The sequence below is a fragment of the Ascaphus truei genome, chromosome 6, assembly GCF_040206685.1.
Source record: "Ascaphus truei isolate aAscTru1 chromosome 6, aAscTru1.hap1, whole genome shotgun sequence".
Lineage (NCBI taxonomy): Eukaryota > Metazoa > Chordata > Amphibia > Anura > Ascaphidae > Ascaphus > Ascaphus truei.
In genome coordinates, this window is record NC_134488.1 from 50,051,708 (window position 1) to 50,064,412 (window position 12,705).

Sequence of the window (12,705 nt, forward strand, 5' to 3'; positions counted from 1 at the left end):
CCCGTGGATCTGCCCACACTAAGGGAGCTGTAAGTAGGAGAGTAGGGGATCCTCACTACAGTAAAAGGGTATCAAAGTCTTAGTGAAGAGACAGGCCTGCTACAGAATAACACTGATAAGTGCTCCAACGTTATGTGCTAGCACCTACACACGGGCCCCATATAACACAGTGTCGTGGGGACTCTGAGAGACACTAACACACACACACACCTGCGCAGCGCATACTAAGTAATGTAAGTGTCTGATCCTCACACAAAGGGTCACAGTTAGGCTTATATTGTTGGGGTTATAGGGGTTGAATATATAAATGCTTCTCTGGTTATTTACAGTCCGGTGTCGTGTCCTATATTCAGACGTGTGGCCGCGGGCCCAGCTGGTGGGAACGCACAGGCCATAACGGGTGTAGAACTCAGGCCCCCGCCTCAGCATGGGTATTAGTCTGAGGTAATTAAGAGAGGGGTTACATAGATACATATTTCCTGTAACGTGTTTGCAAATAAAGATATAATTTGTTACGTATCTAGGATATTTCGTGCTTCTTATATGAGAATGACTATATGACGGGGATAGATTTGTGATAAGAAGGCTTGCCTTTGAAGTGGGATAACTCGAACCCCAGCTCCTTGTAACCGTATCTTTTTGTGCATCTAAATTAGATTGCATGCTCTTCAGGTATGGAGTTATTGTGCCGGTGTTCAGCCATATAAAAAAATCGGACTATTATTAATAAATAGGTATATATTATAGGGAACCTTGCTCAAACCTGATGTTTGTAATGATACTGTGTGCTGCTTGGGAACAGCTAAGAGCAGCTGTAGTACCATGGGGTGCTGGGGAGAGAATGGTTCCCTTTGTGCCGCATACAATGGATGTAATGAGAGAGAATTAATGTTTAAAAGGTTAAAGTCCACCAAATGTTGAGCTGCTGGTCTGATCTCCATCGATCACATGTAGCCGGGGCTCCTCTCAATACAAACCGCCAGCGGGAGCAACACGCTTCGTTAACAGTGAGTGTACATACACTTGGCGGTACACGCGGCACCTCTGCTTTAGGGCTAATCCGCTGCGTTTCTGGTTTCCTCGGTTCTATGCACCCAGCGGCTCCGCACTGTACACACCGCCGGTGGGGGCAGCATACTTCAAAATGGCAGTTAGGCATTAACTTGGCGGTACACAGGGGCATAGGGCAGACTTGTTCTTCTGTTCCATTTCGGCACACAGGGGCACCTGTGCTCGATTTTAATAGTATGCACACTCATTATATTACCAGATCCACACAACGCTATAATATACTGCAGTTTTGATGTACCTTAAACGTGGGACCTAGGAACAACTTTCAACAGTATACACCGAGGCTCCGACTTGCTAGGATCTTCTTACTCAGGCTAGCCACTGCTAGTATCTCCTTACTCAGGCTAGCCACTGCTAGTATCTCCTTACTCAGGCTAGCCACTACTATGATCTCCTTACTCAGGCTAGCCACTGCTAGTATCTCCTTACTCAGGCTAGCCACTGCTAGTATCTCCTTACTCAGGCTAGCCACTACTATGATCTCCTTACTCAGGCTAGCCACTGCTAGTATCTCCTTTCTCAGGCTAGCCACTGCTAGTATCTCCTTACTCAGGCTAGCCACTACTATGATCTCCTTACTCAGGCTAGCCACTGCTAGTATATCGTGACACACCAACACCTGAGATTCCTCTGTTCAACAGTACAAGGACAGTGATTTAGGTACATTTATTCACAAGCTCCATGATATGCGCTAATAACAAACGTTCTCTATTTAGATACTAAATGTACTTAACTGCTATATGCGACTTTATGCTAACACATTGTGGCACTCTATATTTAATAGTGTTCAGACCATCAGCATATGGAAGGGACTGTATGTCCCGTATGCTGCCCTGTACCTTTCTGAGTAAGAAGGGTTATACTTACCTCTGCTGAGAAGGCTAGTGATTTAAAGCCATCAGCATATGGTCTCGGGGGGAGGGATGTTTTGTTTTGAGTGGATTAGACGCTATAATTCCATTCTTTTAAAAATATTTATTTTATTTTATGGCTTACCTGTGGGTTGGTTCCTGTGCTTCCGGGGCACTTGGATTTCGGAGAGTGGGCATCTAATGGTGAGTAAACAAAAGAAAAGTTTATTATTTTTACTTTTACAGGTTTTTATGATTTTTGATTCATGTTTTATTTTTTCAGTCCCATTTAATGCCTGTGAATTTAGCTATGTATATAATACATTCACGGACACTGAATGGGTGTATTGTATGTGAATTTTTGTATGTAAATGCTTTGTATTCTATTCTCTATTATTGCCCCTGTATGTTATGTTTATCTATCTGTATGGATAGACATACAGGGATAATAATTGACTCTTTGGCTCATGTTTAGGTTCTTTTCATGTATGGATAATGTATTTAGCAGCTTTATTTTGTCCGTGTTGTGAATAATGTAATTTGTATTTAGGTAATGGCTTCTTTCTGGTACTTAGATTAGAATGATGGTGGTTACTTTAAATTAGAATTGTTTTGGCAATGGTTTGGCTTTAGGAATTGAATAGGGAATTGTATAATTGATTTGTATTGTATTTTAATTGTTTGAGGAAATGGATTAATTGATTGATGCTAATTGTATTGATGTTGGTTAGTTTCTAATTGATTTTCATGATGGCATTGGTGGTTAGGGGACATTGTTCATAATGTATTTTATTGTTACATATATTTTGCATAGTGTTACATGATGCACAGATTAATTGCATCATGTACACACTCAATGCAATTGTGTGACATTTCATATAGATTTGCGGAGCTGCTGATTTGTTGGCTTATATTTACAATAGATGCTGGATTTATTGTAACATGCAATGTGGTGATTTTAAGATTAAAAATTCATGTTTTGATTTATGCATGTTTTATGTGTTTCATAATGGGCAAATAATATATTATCCATATCTGGATAATAGTTATTTTGCACATTATTGTACTGTATGTGTTGGGGGTGGGGGGTGTGTGTATTGGCCCCAAGGGTATGTGGGTAGGCCTCCCTTGTGGGTAGTGGGTGAGGGTGGTTAGGCCTCATGGGGTGGGGGGTTAGTGGTTGAGGGTATGTAGGCCTCCCGAGTGGTGGGTGAGGGTGGGTTAACCCCTTAATGACTGTAGCAGTTAATAACCGCTATGGTGATTAAGGGGTTAGGGGACATTACATTGGCTATTGTGATTGTTGTGCATGTTTTGCAGCACCGGAGGGGCATGGGCAGAATGAAGATGAGGATGAAGATGGCCTTCATCGTGGGTGCCTGTAAAAGGTAAGTGTAATATGTTTTGACTGTATTTATTGTAATTTATATGTATTAAAAATGGGCAAATGCATTATTATCCATATGTGGATAATAGTAATTTTGCCCATTACAGTACAGTATGTGTTAGGTGGCGGGGGGGGATGTGTGTTGTTTATTGGGGCAATTGTCCCCAATAAACATGCTAATGTGCCTTAACCCCTTCCTTGCCTTAGCGGCTATCCGCTAAGGTAATGAAGCTGCATTAATGTATTTTTATTAATAGTGTGCGAGAGCAGGGGGTCCCCTGAGCTGAACCGCATTGGTTTCAGGTCCGAGGACCCCCTACTTCAGGAGGTACAGGCCCCGTTATGGGGTGCCGGTATCCCCTGCAGAATGTAAATAACCCGGTCACGTGACGTGGGAGCTTTAAACTGCAGGGGATACCGGCACCCCATAACGGGGCCTGTATCTCCTGAAGTAGGGGGTCCTCGGACCTGAAACCAATGCGGTTCAGCTCCGGAGACCCCCTGCTCATGTACACTATTATTAAAATGTATTTATTTAGTGTACGATCGCCTGTAACAGTCTTGCATGGAGATAGCAAATCTCCATGCAAATGTTACATGCGGCTTTTTTTTCTATCAGCTAGCGTACGTAAAGGTTAAGAACGCTGGCAGAGGGGAAAAAAGCAACTCGTACACTGTGGCTGTTCTGAGCTATTTTGAGCAGGTACGTTAAAAAATGGCCTCAAGGCCTTAGTGCATCGCGTCCCCGGCCTCACTTTTTAACGAACCTGTTTTTTGGCCAAATCAGAACGCAAAGCCATTGAGCTTAGTGCATAGATCCCACAGTGTATGGGAGCAAACTGAGGACATAGACATAGTCAATGTGTGACTTACAGCCCTGAGCCGAGCGCACACGCTCTCTCATACAGGATCACTTGATGTAGTATTTGGTGCATACTCACGGAGGTCCACTATTTTGCTTTAGGTTTAGACAGGTATATTTGTTACAACACCTGTCTAAAACATATAGTCTACCTCATCCTATTGCGCAACGTCTGGTGGACATTAACCTTTCTAACATGAATTCTCTCTCGTTACATCCATTGCATGTGGATGCCCTTTATTTTAAATATTATTGGCATAAAGTATTGTAGTTCAGTCACTATACATATATACATATATACATATATACATTTATACATATATACTGTGCTGCGCCACAAAGGAGCCTCTCTCTCCCCAGTAGCCCAGAGTACTCCAGCTGTTATTATTAAAAAATACTATTATAATGGTACATGGAGCGTGTCCCTCTCAGCGCATGGTGACAGTGGCACATGGAGCATGTCCCTCTCACTGCTTGGTGACAGTGGCACATGGAGCGTGTCTTCTCAGCGCATGGTGACAGTGGCCCCACGAGCGTGTCCCTCTCAGCGCATGGTGACAGTGGCACATGGAGCGTGTCCCTCTCAGCGCATTGTGACAGTGGCCCCACGAGCGTGTCCCTCTCAGCGCATGGTGACAGTGGCACATGGAGCGTGTCCCTCTCAGCGCATGGTGACAGTGGCACATGGAGCGTGTCCCTCTCACTGCTTGGTGACAGTGGCACATGGAGCGTGTCCCTCTCACCGCTTGGTGACAGTAGCATATGGATCGTGTCCCTCTCACCGCATGGTGACAGTGGCACATGGAGCGTGTCCCTCTCACCGCATGGTGACAGTGGCACATGGAGTGTGTCCCTCTCAGCGCTTGGTGACAGTGGCCCATGGAGCCTGTCTCTCTCACCGCATGGTGGCACATGGAGCGTGTCCCTCTCACTGCTTGGTGACAGTGGCACATGGAGCGTGTCCCTCTCACTGCTTGGTGACAGTGGCACATGGAGCGTGTCCCTCTCAGCGCATGGTGACAGTGGCACATGGAGCGTGTCCCTCTCAGCACATGGTGACAGTGGCACATGGAGCGTGTCCCTCTCAGCGCATGGTGACAGTGGCACATGGAGCGTGTCCCTCTCAGCGCATGGTGACAGTGGCACATGGAGCGTGTCCCTCTCAGCGCATGGTGACAGTGGCACATGGAGCGTGTCCCTCTCAGCGCATGGTGACAGTGGCACAGAGCATGTCCCTCTCACTGCTTGGTGACAGTGGCACATGGAGCGTGTCCCTCTCACCGCTTGGTGACAGTAGCATATGGAGCGTGTCCCTCTCACCGCATGGTGACAGTGGCACATGGAGCATGTCCCTCTCACCGCATGGTGACAGTGGCACATGGAGTGTCCCTCTCACTGCATGGTGACAGTGGCACATGGAGCGTGTCCCTCTCAACGCATGGTGACAGTGGCACATGGAGCGTGTCTCCCTCAGCGCATGGTGACAGTGGCACATGGAGCGTGTCCCTCTCAGCGCATGGTGACAGTGGCACATGGAGCGTGTCCCTCTCACCACTTGGTGACAGTGGCACATGGAGCGTGTCCCTCTCACCGTGGGATGAGGGCGCTGCCATGCTAGGCCCGGTCAGGGTGCACACAGGACCTGCAGTAGCCGGTGACTCGCCTGTCTGGGAGAAGGTTCTCTGGCCCTTATCTCACCCCCTCCCCCCCCCCGGGAGGTGACTCAGTGACTCAATAACATGGACTCGCTGAGCTCATCAACAAAGTTCTCCCGCGTCACCCTGAAAACACGGCCACGTGGAGAACTTCCACGCTGTAACGTGAACTAAAGTCCAGGAGTCTGCCCAGGAACAGAGGACAGGGAGCCAGCAGCACAGGGAGCCCTATAAATAGCACACAGGAGAGTGCTATCACCAGCATCACACCCAGGCAGCACCCAGTGACCCAGGTAAGGAAGGAGGAGGACGCCCCATCGCTCTGAGCCGCGTCTCCCAGCGCACAGAGATCAGGGAAACTTTCCTGCGGGGTGTAACTGGGACTGGTTCAGACCGGACACGAGGAGCCCGGGGGCCCACAATGTGGGGGGGAGGGGGGGGAGCAGCCTGGAACGTAATGCTTCACGCTGTAACATTAGGGGGCATCTTCAGGAGCCAGGGGGCAGATTATGAAGCACAGTAAGATGGGGGAGAACATGTCACACGCTAGGGGGGGGGTCCCCAATTACTAAAGTATCCCGGGTGCAAAACCTGTGTAAGAGACCGCAGCAGTCTTCCCATCAGTAAGTCGCCAGTCCCTATACATACGATTCCTCCGATAAATCTGCTGCTGTTTCTTGCCCGGCTTTTGAGGCCAGAAAACGTTAGTAAATAGATGTGGGATTTCCATGATGTTCTGACCCGTACAGGGAAAGTAGTGGTACCGTGTCCGATCCACGGAAGCCCCATCCTTCCCAGCAGGACGTTGTTAAGGATTTCTTATTGTGTGATACTCTGTATAGGATTTTACCATCACGGCTCAATAACTTTCCTCCCCACAGAGATCCGAAGCCCTCCCGGGATTATCTCAACATGTTGGTGAAGGTGGCAGCCCTGGCACTGGTTGTCTGTGTCATCACAGGTCAGTGAGAGGGGCTAAGGTGTGGGGGAGAGAGGGGGAGGGAGAGAGTGAGAGTGGGTGAAGGGGAGGGAGAGGGGGGAAGGAGAGGGGGGGAAGGAGAGAGGGGGGAGAGGGAGAGAGAGAGAGAGAGGGGAAAGGAGAGAGAGGAGAGAGAGGAGGAGGGAGGGAGAGAGAGAGAGCGAGAGAGAAGAGAGAGAGAGAGAGAGAGAGAGAGAGAGAGAGAGAGAGAGAGAGAGAGAGAGAGAGAGGGGGAGAGGGGGAGAGGGGGAGAGGGGGAGAGGGGGAGAGGCGAGGAAGAAGAGAGAGGTGGAGAATGGGAGGGGGGAAGGGGAGAGAGAGGGTGGACGGGGAGGGAGAGGGAGGGGGAGAGGGAGAGAAGGGGGAGAGGGGGAGAAGGGGGAGAGGGAGAGAAGGGGGAGAGGGAGAGAAGGGGGAGAGGGAGAGAAGGGGGAGAGGGAGAGAAGGGGGAGAGGGAGAGAAGGGGGAGAGGGAGAGAAGGGGGAGAGGGAGAGAAGGGGGAGAAGGGGGAGAGGGAGAGAAGGGGGAGAGGGAGAGAAGGGGGAGAGGGAGAGAAGGGGGAGAGGGAGAGAGTGGGGGAATGGTGAGAAGGGGGAGCGAGGGGGGGGTGGGAGATATGTGTGGAGGGGGAGGGGGAGGAGAAAGAAAGGCAAGGAGGAGGGAGAAAGAGGGAAAGAAAGGGAGAAAAAGAGGGATGGAGAAAGAGGAGGAGATGTTAACAAACAGCGTGTTATCTTCAATTCACTTGATAGTAAGACCTTGTTACCTATGCACAGGCCGCGGCTCACTATACAGAGGTCACAGAGGGCGATAAGGACCAGAGTCCGGCAGTGATGTCTGTATCTCGGCCACTGATCACTTCTCTTTCCTCTCAGGCACTAAGGCCGATGTCAGCACTGACCAGGTGGCCAGCGCCTTCTGGCACTACATCACCCAGCTGACCAGCAATGCCCAGGAGGCCGTAGGTCAGATCCAGCAGTCCGACATCAACAAGAAGCTCAAGTAAGTGACCGTGGGGCAGAGAGACGGGTATAGGACCGAGAGGAGGACAGACGCACTGCCAAGTGCAGTAATGTGTGTGTGTATATAATGTAGTAATGTGTGTGTGTATATATAGTGTAGTAATGTGTGTGTGTATATATAGTGTAGTAATGTGTGTGTAAATATAGTGTAGTAATGTGTGTGTACATATACTGTAGTGTAGTAATGTGTGTGTGTAAATATAGTGTAGTAATGTGTGTGTGTGTGTTTATATAGTGTAGTAATGTGTGTGTGTAAATATAGTGTAGTAATGTGTGTGTGTATATATAGTGTAGTAATGTGTGTGTGTATATAATGTAGTAATGTGTGTGTGTATATATAGTGTAGTAATGTGTGTGTGTAAATATAGTGTAGTAATGTGTGTGTGTATATAATGTAGTAATGTGTGTGTGTATATAATGTAGTAATGTGTGTGTGTATATAGTGTAGTAATGTGTGTGTGTATATATAGTGTAGTAATGTGTGTGTATATATAGTGTAGTAATGTGTGTGTGTATATAATGTAGTAATGTGTGTGTGTATATATAGTGTAGTAATGTGTGTGTATATACAGTGTAGTAATGTGTGTGTATATACTGTATAGTTTAGTAATGTGTGTGTGTGTGTGTGTGTGTATTTATAGTGTAGTTGTGTGTGTATATAGTGTAATAATGTGTGTGACTGTATATAACCAATTGTACATGCGCGACCCGCACAGGCAAACTAAAACATCAGGAAGGTTTGAAACTTTTTAAAAAGTCATCGAGACACAATCCCAAAAATTGGGACAATCCCTGAGAAACCGGGATATCTGGTCACCCTAATATAATGTGACATGCACAGAATGGGTCTGTAATGTGCAAAGTGTGTATCTGTGCTACACAAAGTGTGTATCTGTGCCACACAAAGCGTGTAACTGTAATGTACAAAGTGTGTATCTGTGCCACACAAAGTGTGTATCTGTGCCACACAAAGTGTGTATCTGTGCCACACAAAGTGTGTATTCGTGCTATATAATGTGTGTGCAATGTGTGTGAGATGTACAATGCCCGTGAGATGTACAATGCCCGTGTGATGTACAATGCCCGTGAGATGTACAATGCCCGTACGATGTACAATGCCCGTGAGATGTACAATGCCCGTGCGATGTACAATGCCCGTGCGATGTACAATGCCCGTGAGATGTACAATGCCCGTGCGATGTACAATGCCCGTGCGATGTACAATGCCCGTGAGATGTACCACTCATCTCTCTCTACCTCCGCAGTGTTCTCATCCAGGACAACCTGAAAAACGTGGACCTGTATGCGGGAGACCTGCAGAGCCAACTCATCCCCTTTGCCAAGCAGATCCATGAGCAGCTGACACAGGACTCGGAGAAGCTCCGAGAACAGATCCGCCAGGAGCTGGAGGAGCTCCGGGTCAAACTGTCCCCATATGCGGACGAGGTGCACAAACAGCTGAGCCGGAACGTGGAGGAGCTGCAGCTGAAGCTGACGCCCTACGCGGAGGAGCTCCGGACACAGGTGGAGAAGAACACACAGGCCGTCAGCCAGCAGCTGAGCTCCGTGGCCCAGAAGGTGGACGCGAAGCTCAGGGAGAACACGGGTAACTTGCAGGCGTCGCTGGCCCCGTACTCCCAGGAGCTGCAACATAAGATAGATGAGAGCGTGGAACAACTAAAGAAGCAGCTCGCCCCCTACACCGACGAGCTGAAGGAAAAGATAGAGCAGCGAGTGCAGGAGCTACGTAAGAACCTGGCCCCCTACGCAGAGGAGGCACAGGAGGATCTGGGCAGGATGATGGAGGGAATGGCTTTCCACATGAGGAAGAGCGCCGATGAGATGAAGAGCAAGATTACGGAGAACGCAGAGCTGCTGAGGGAGCAGCTGACCCCCTTTGCAGAGGAGCTGAGGGAGAAGATAAACGGGAACGCCAAGGAAGCCAAGCAGGCGCTGGAGCCCTACCTGAGCGAGCTGGGCCAGCGCATGGAACAGAAGATCACAGAGTTTAAGGACACAGTGACCCCCTACGGCGACGCTCTCAACAAGGCCGTGGTGCAGAGGGCGGAGGACATGAGGCAGAAGCTTGGGCCGTACTCCGTAGGGATGCAGGACCAGCTGGAGTTCCTGGAGAAGGACATTCGGGACAAGATCAACGTCTTCATCAGCGGGGGCGTCCCTGCCGTGAACTAAGCCTGTGTCTCCTCACATGTCCCATCTTTCCCACTAAACCAAACACACAGAATACGACTGTCAGGGCCGGTGTGCAGACTCTGCAGGTTTTACATGGAGCTGAAGCTTTTATAGAAAGGAAGTATTAAGCTCAGGGATGAACACACAGATCGGAACAGAAGGCAGACATCTTGAAGCTGGTGATGTCATATCTGGTGCAGTAAACGGGAAGTATCGTATGAGATTCTCAGCTGCATTTCACATGCTTTTACCTACTTCCTGTGCAAGCAATGACATCATCAGGTTCAAAATGGCTGAAGCCTGTTCTGTTTAATTAATGGAGAGTCTGAAAGGATTTCTCACAGTCTCAGAGTCAGAATATTGCAGCCGGGAGAGGCGGGGTGGTCGGGGGGGGGGGGGGGGTGGGCCTTTTCCTAACTTTGCTCCTTTGTGAAATTTTGGCTCATGTTAACCCTCTGAGTGCTGTGGAAGCCTGTCATCATTGCATTCCTCTCCAGCACTGAGGGAGTTAACATGTTGCTTTTAATCTCTGTGCTGTCCGAATTCTCCTCAATAAAATGCAACTCACAATGCACACGGCGTCCTCTGTACTTTCAGTCGGGGGGGGGGGGGGGGGTGTCAGGACGGATATTTGGGATATTACAAGGGGAGGTGGTAACCACAAAATCAACGTATACCCAAATCCACAGAATACAACATATACGTAAAAAAATCTCCTTTTTGAAAGTAACTCCTCTTTCTACTTCATATAACTCCTCCTATTACCCAAATAACCACTCCCTATAACTCCTCCCATTACCCTGTATAACCACTCCATATAACTCCTCCCATTACCCCGTAAAACTGCTCCCTATAACTCCTCCTATTACCCCATATAACAGCGCCCTATAACTCCTCCTATTACCACATATAACCACTCCCTATAACTCCTCCCATTATCCTGTATAACCACTCCCTATAACTCCTCCCATTACCCCATATAACCGCTCCTTATAACTCCTCCCATTACCCATATGACCGCTCCCTATAACTCCTCCCATTACCCCATATAACCGCTCCCTATAACTCCTCCTATTAGCACATATAAACTCTCCCTATAACTCCTCCTATTACCCCATATAACTGCTCCTTATAACTCCTCCTATTCCCCCATATACCCGCTCCCTATAACTCCTCCTATTACCCCATATAACTCCTCCTATTCCCCCATATAACTCCTCCTATTACCTCATATAACTGCTCCATATAACTCCTCCTATTACCCCATATAAACTCTCCCTATAACTCCTCCTATTACCCCATATAACTCCTCCTATTCCCCCATATAACTCCTCCTATTACCCCATATAACTGATCCCTATAACTCCTCCTATTACCCCGTATAACCCCTCCCTACAACTCCTCCTATTGCTCTATATAACCCCTCCATATAACTCCTCCTATTACCTCATACACCCGCTCCTATTACTCCATACTGCGGTAATTTCCTGCTAGGACCACGTGTACCATTGGCAGTTACATGTTTATTATAGTGTATGTCTTTATTTATATAGCACCAAAAGTGTACTCGGCGCTTCACAAAGAATACACTTCAGGGAATTATAATAATACAATAAGCGCAGCAAAGTCACACAATAGGAAAATAAATCCCTGCCCAAAGAGCTTACACTCTAAGAGGTATGATGGGAGAGTTATAGAGGCAGCAGGTGAGGGAATAAGTGCAGTAGACGGCAGTGCTTGCTCACAGTGGGTGGTAGCAGTGACTCTGGGTGTGGGATAGTAACCATGAGTGCAGGCTGTTGGGATGTCTGATTTGTGGGCCGTGTTAAATCAGAAGGTTAACACCATTGGCATGGGGAGGAGATGGCAGGGAGGCGTGGGTGAGAGGAGGTGGCAGAGAGGCGTGGGTGAGAGGAGGTGGCAGGAAGGCGTGGGTGAGGAGGTGACAGGGAGGCGTGGGTGAGAGGAGGTGGCAGGGAGGCGTGGGTGAGAGGAGGTGGCAGGGAAGCGTGGGTGAGAGGAGATGGCAGGGAGGCGTGGGTGAGAGGAGGTGGCAGGGAGGCGTGGGTGAGAGGAGGTGGCAGGGAAGCGTGGGTGAGAGGAGGTGGCAGGAAGGCGTGGGTGAGGAGGTGACAGGGAGGCGTGGGTGAGAGATGGCAGTGAGGCGTGGGTGAGAGGAGGTGGCAGGGAAGCGTGGGTGAGAGGAGGTGGCAGGGAGGCGTGGGTGAGAGGAGATGGCAGGGAGGTGTGGGTGAGAGGAGGTGGCAGGAAGGGGATGGCAGGGAGGCGTGGGTGAGAGGAGATGGCAGGGAGGTGTGGGTGAGAGGAGGTGGCAGGGAGGTGTGGGTGAGAGGAGATGGCAGGGAGGTGGTGGCAGGGAGGAGATGGCAGGGAGGCGTGGGTGAGAGGAGGTGGCAGGGAGTAGGTGGCAGAGAGATGTGGGTGAGAGGAGGTGGCAGAGAGGCGTGGGTGAGAGGAGGTGGAAGGAAGGCGTGGGTGAGAGGAGGTGGCAGTGAGGTGTGGGTGAGAGCATGTGGCAGAGAGGTGTGGGTGAGAGGAGGTGGCAGGGAGGTGTGGGTGAGAGGAGGTAGCAGAGAGGTGTGGGTGAGAGGAGGTGGCAGGGAGGTGTGGGTGAGAGGAGGTGGCAGGGAGGTGTGGGTGAGAGGAGTTGGCAGGGAGGTGTGG

At 49.2% G+C, this 12,705-nt stretch overlaps 1 protein-coding gene across 1 annotated transcript; it reads left to right on the forward strand.

The window, feature by feature from the left end:
- The first annotated feature begins 6,080 nt into the window (after positions 1 to 6,080).
- Positions 6,081 to 10,592, forward strand: LOC142497026 (uncharacterized). The gene is made up of 4 exons (XM_075604248.1): positions 6,081 to 6,119; positions 6,708 to 6,787; positions 7,681 to 7,807; positions 9,093 to 10,592. Exons 2-4 carry the CDS (start codon positions 6,739 to 6,741, stop codon positions 10,018 to 10,020), a joined length of 1,104 nt encoding a protein of 367 aa, XP_075460363.1. The 5' UTR covers positions 6,081 to 6,119; positions 6,708 to 6,738; the 3' UTR covers positions 10,021 to 10,592.
- Positions 10,593 to 12,705: the final 2,113 nt, after the last annotated feature.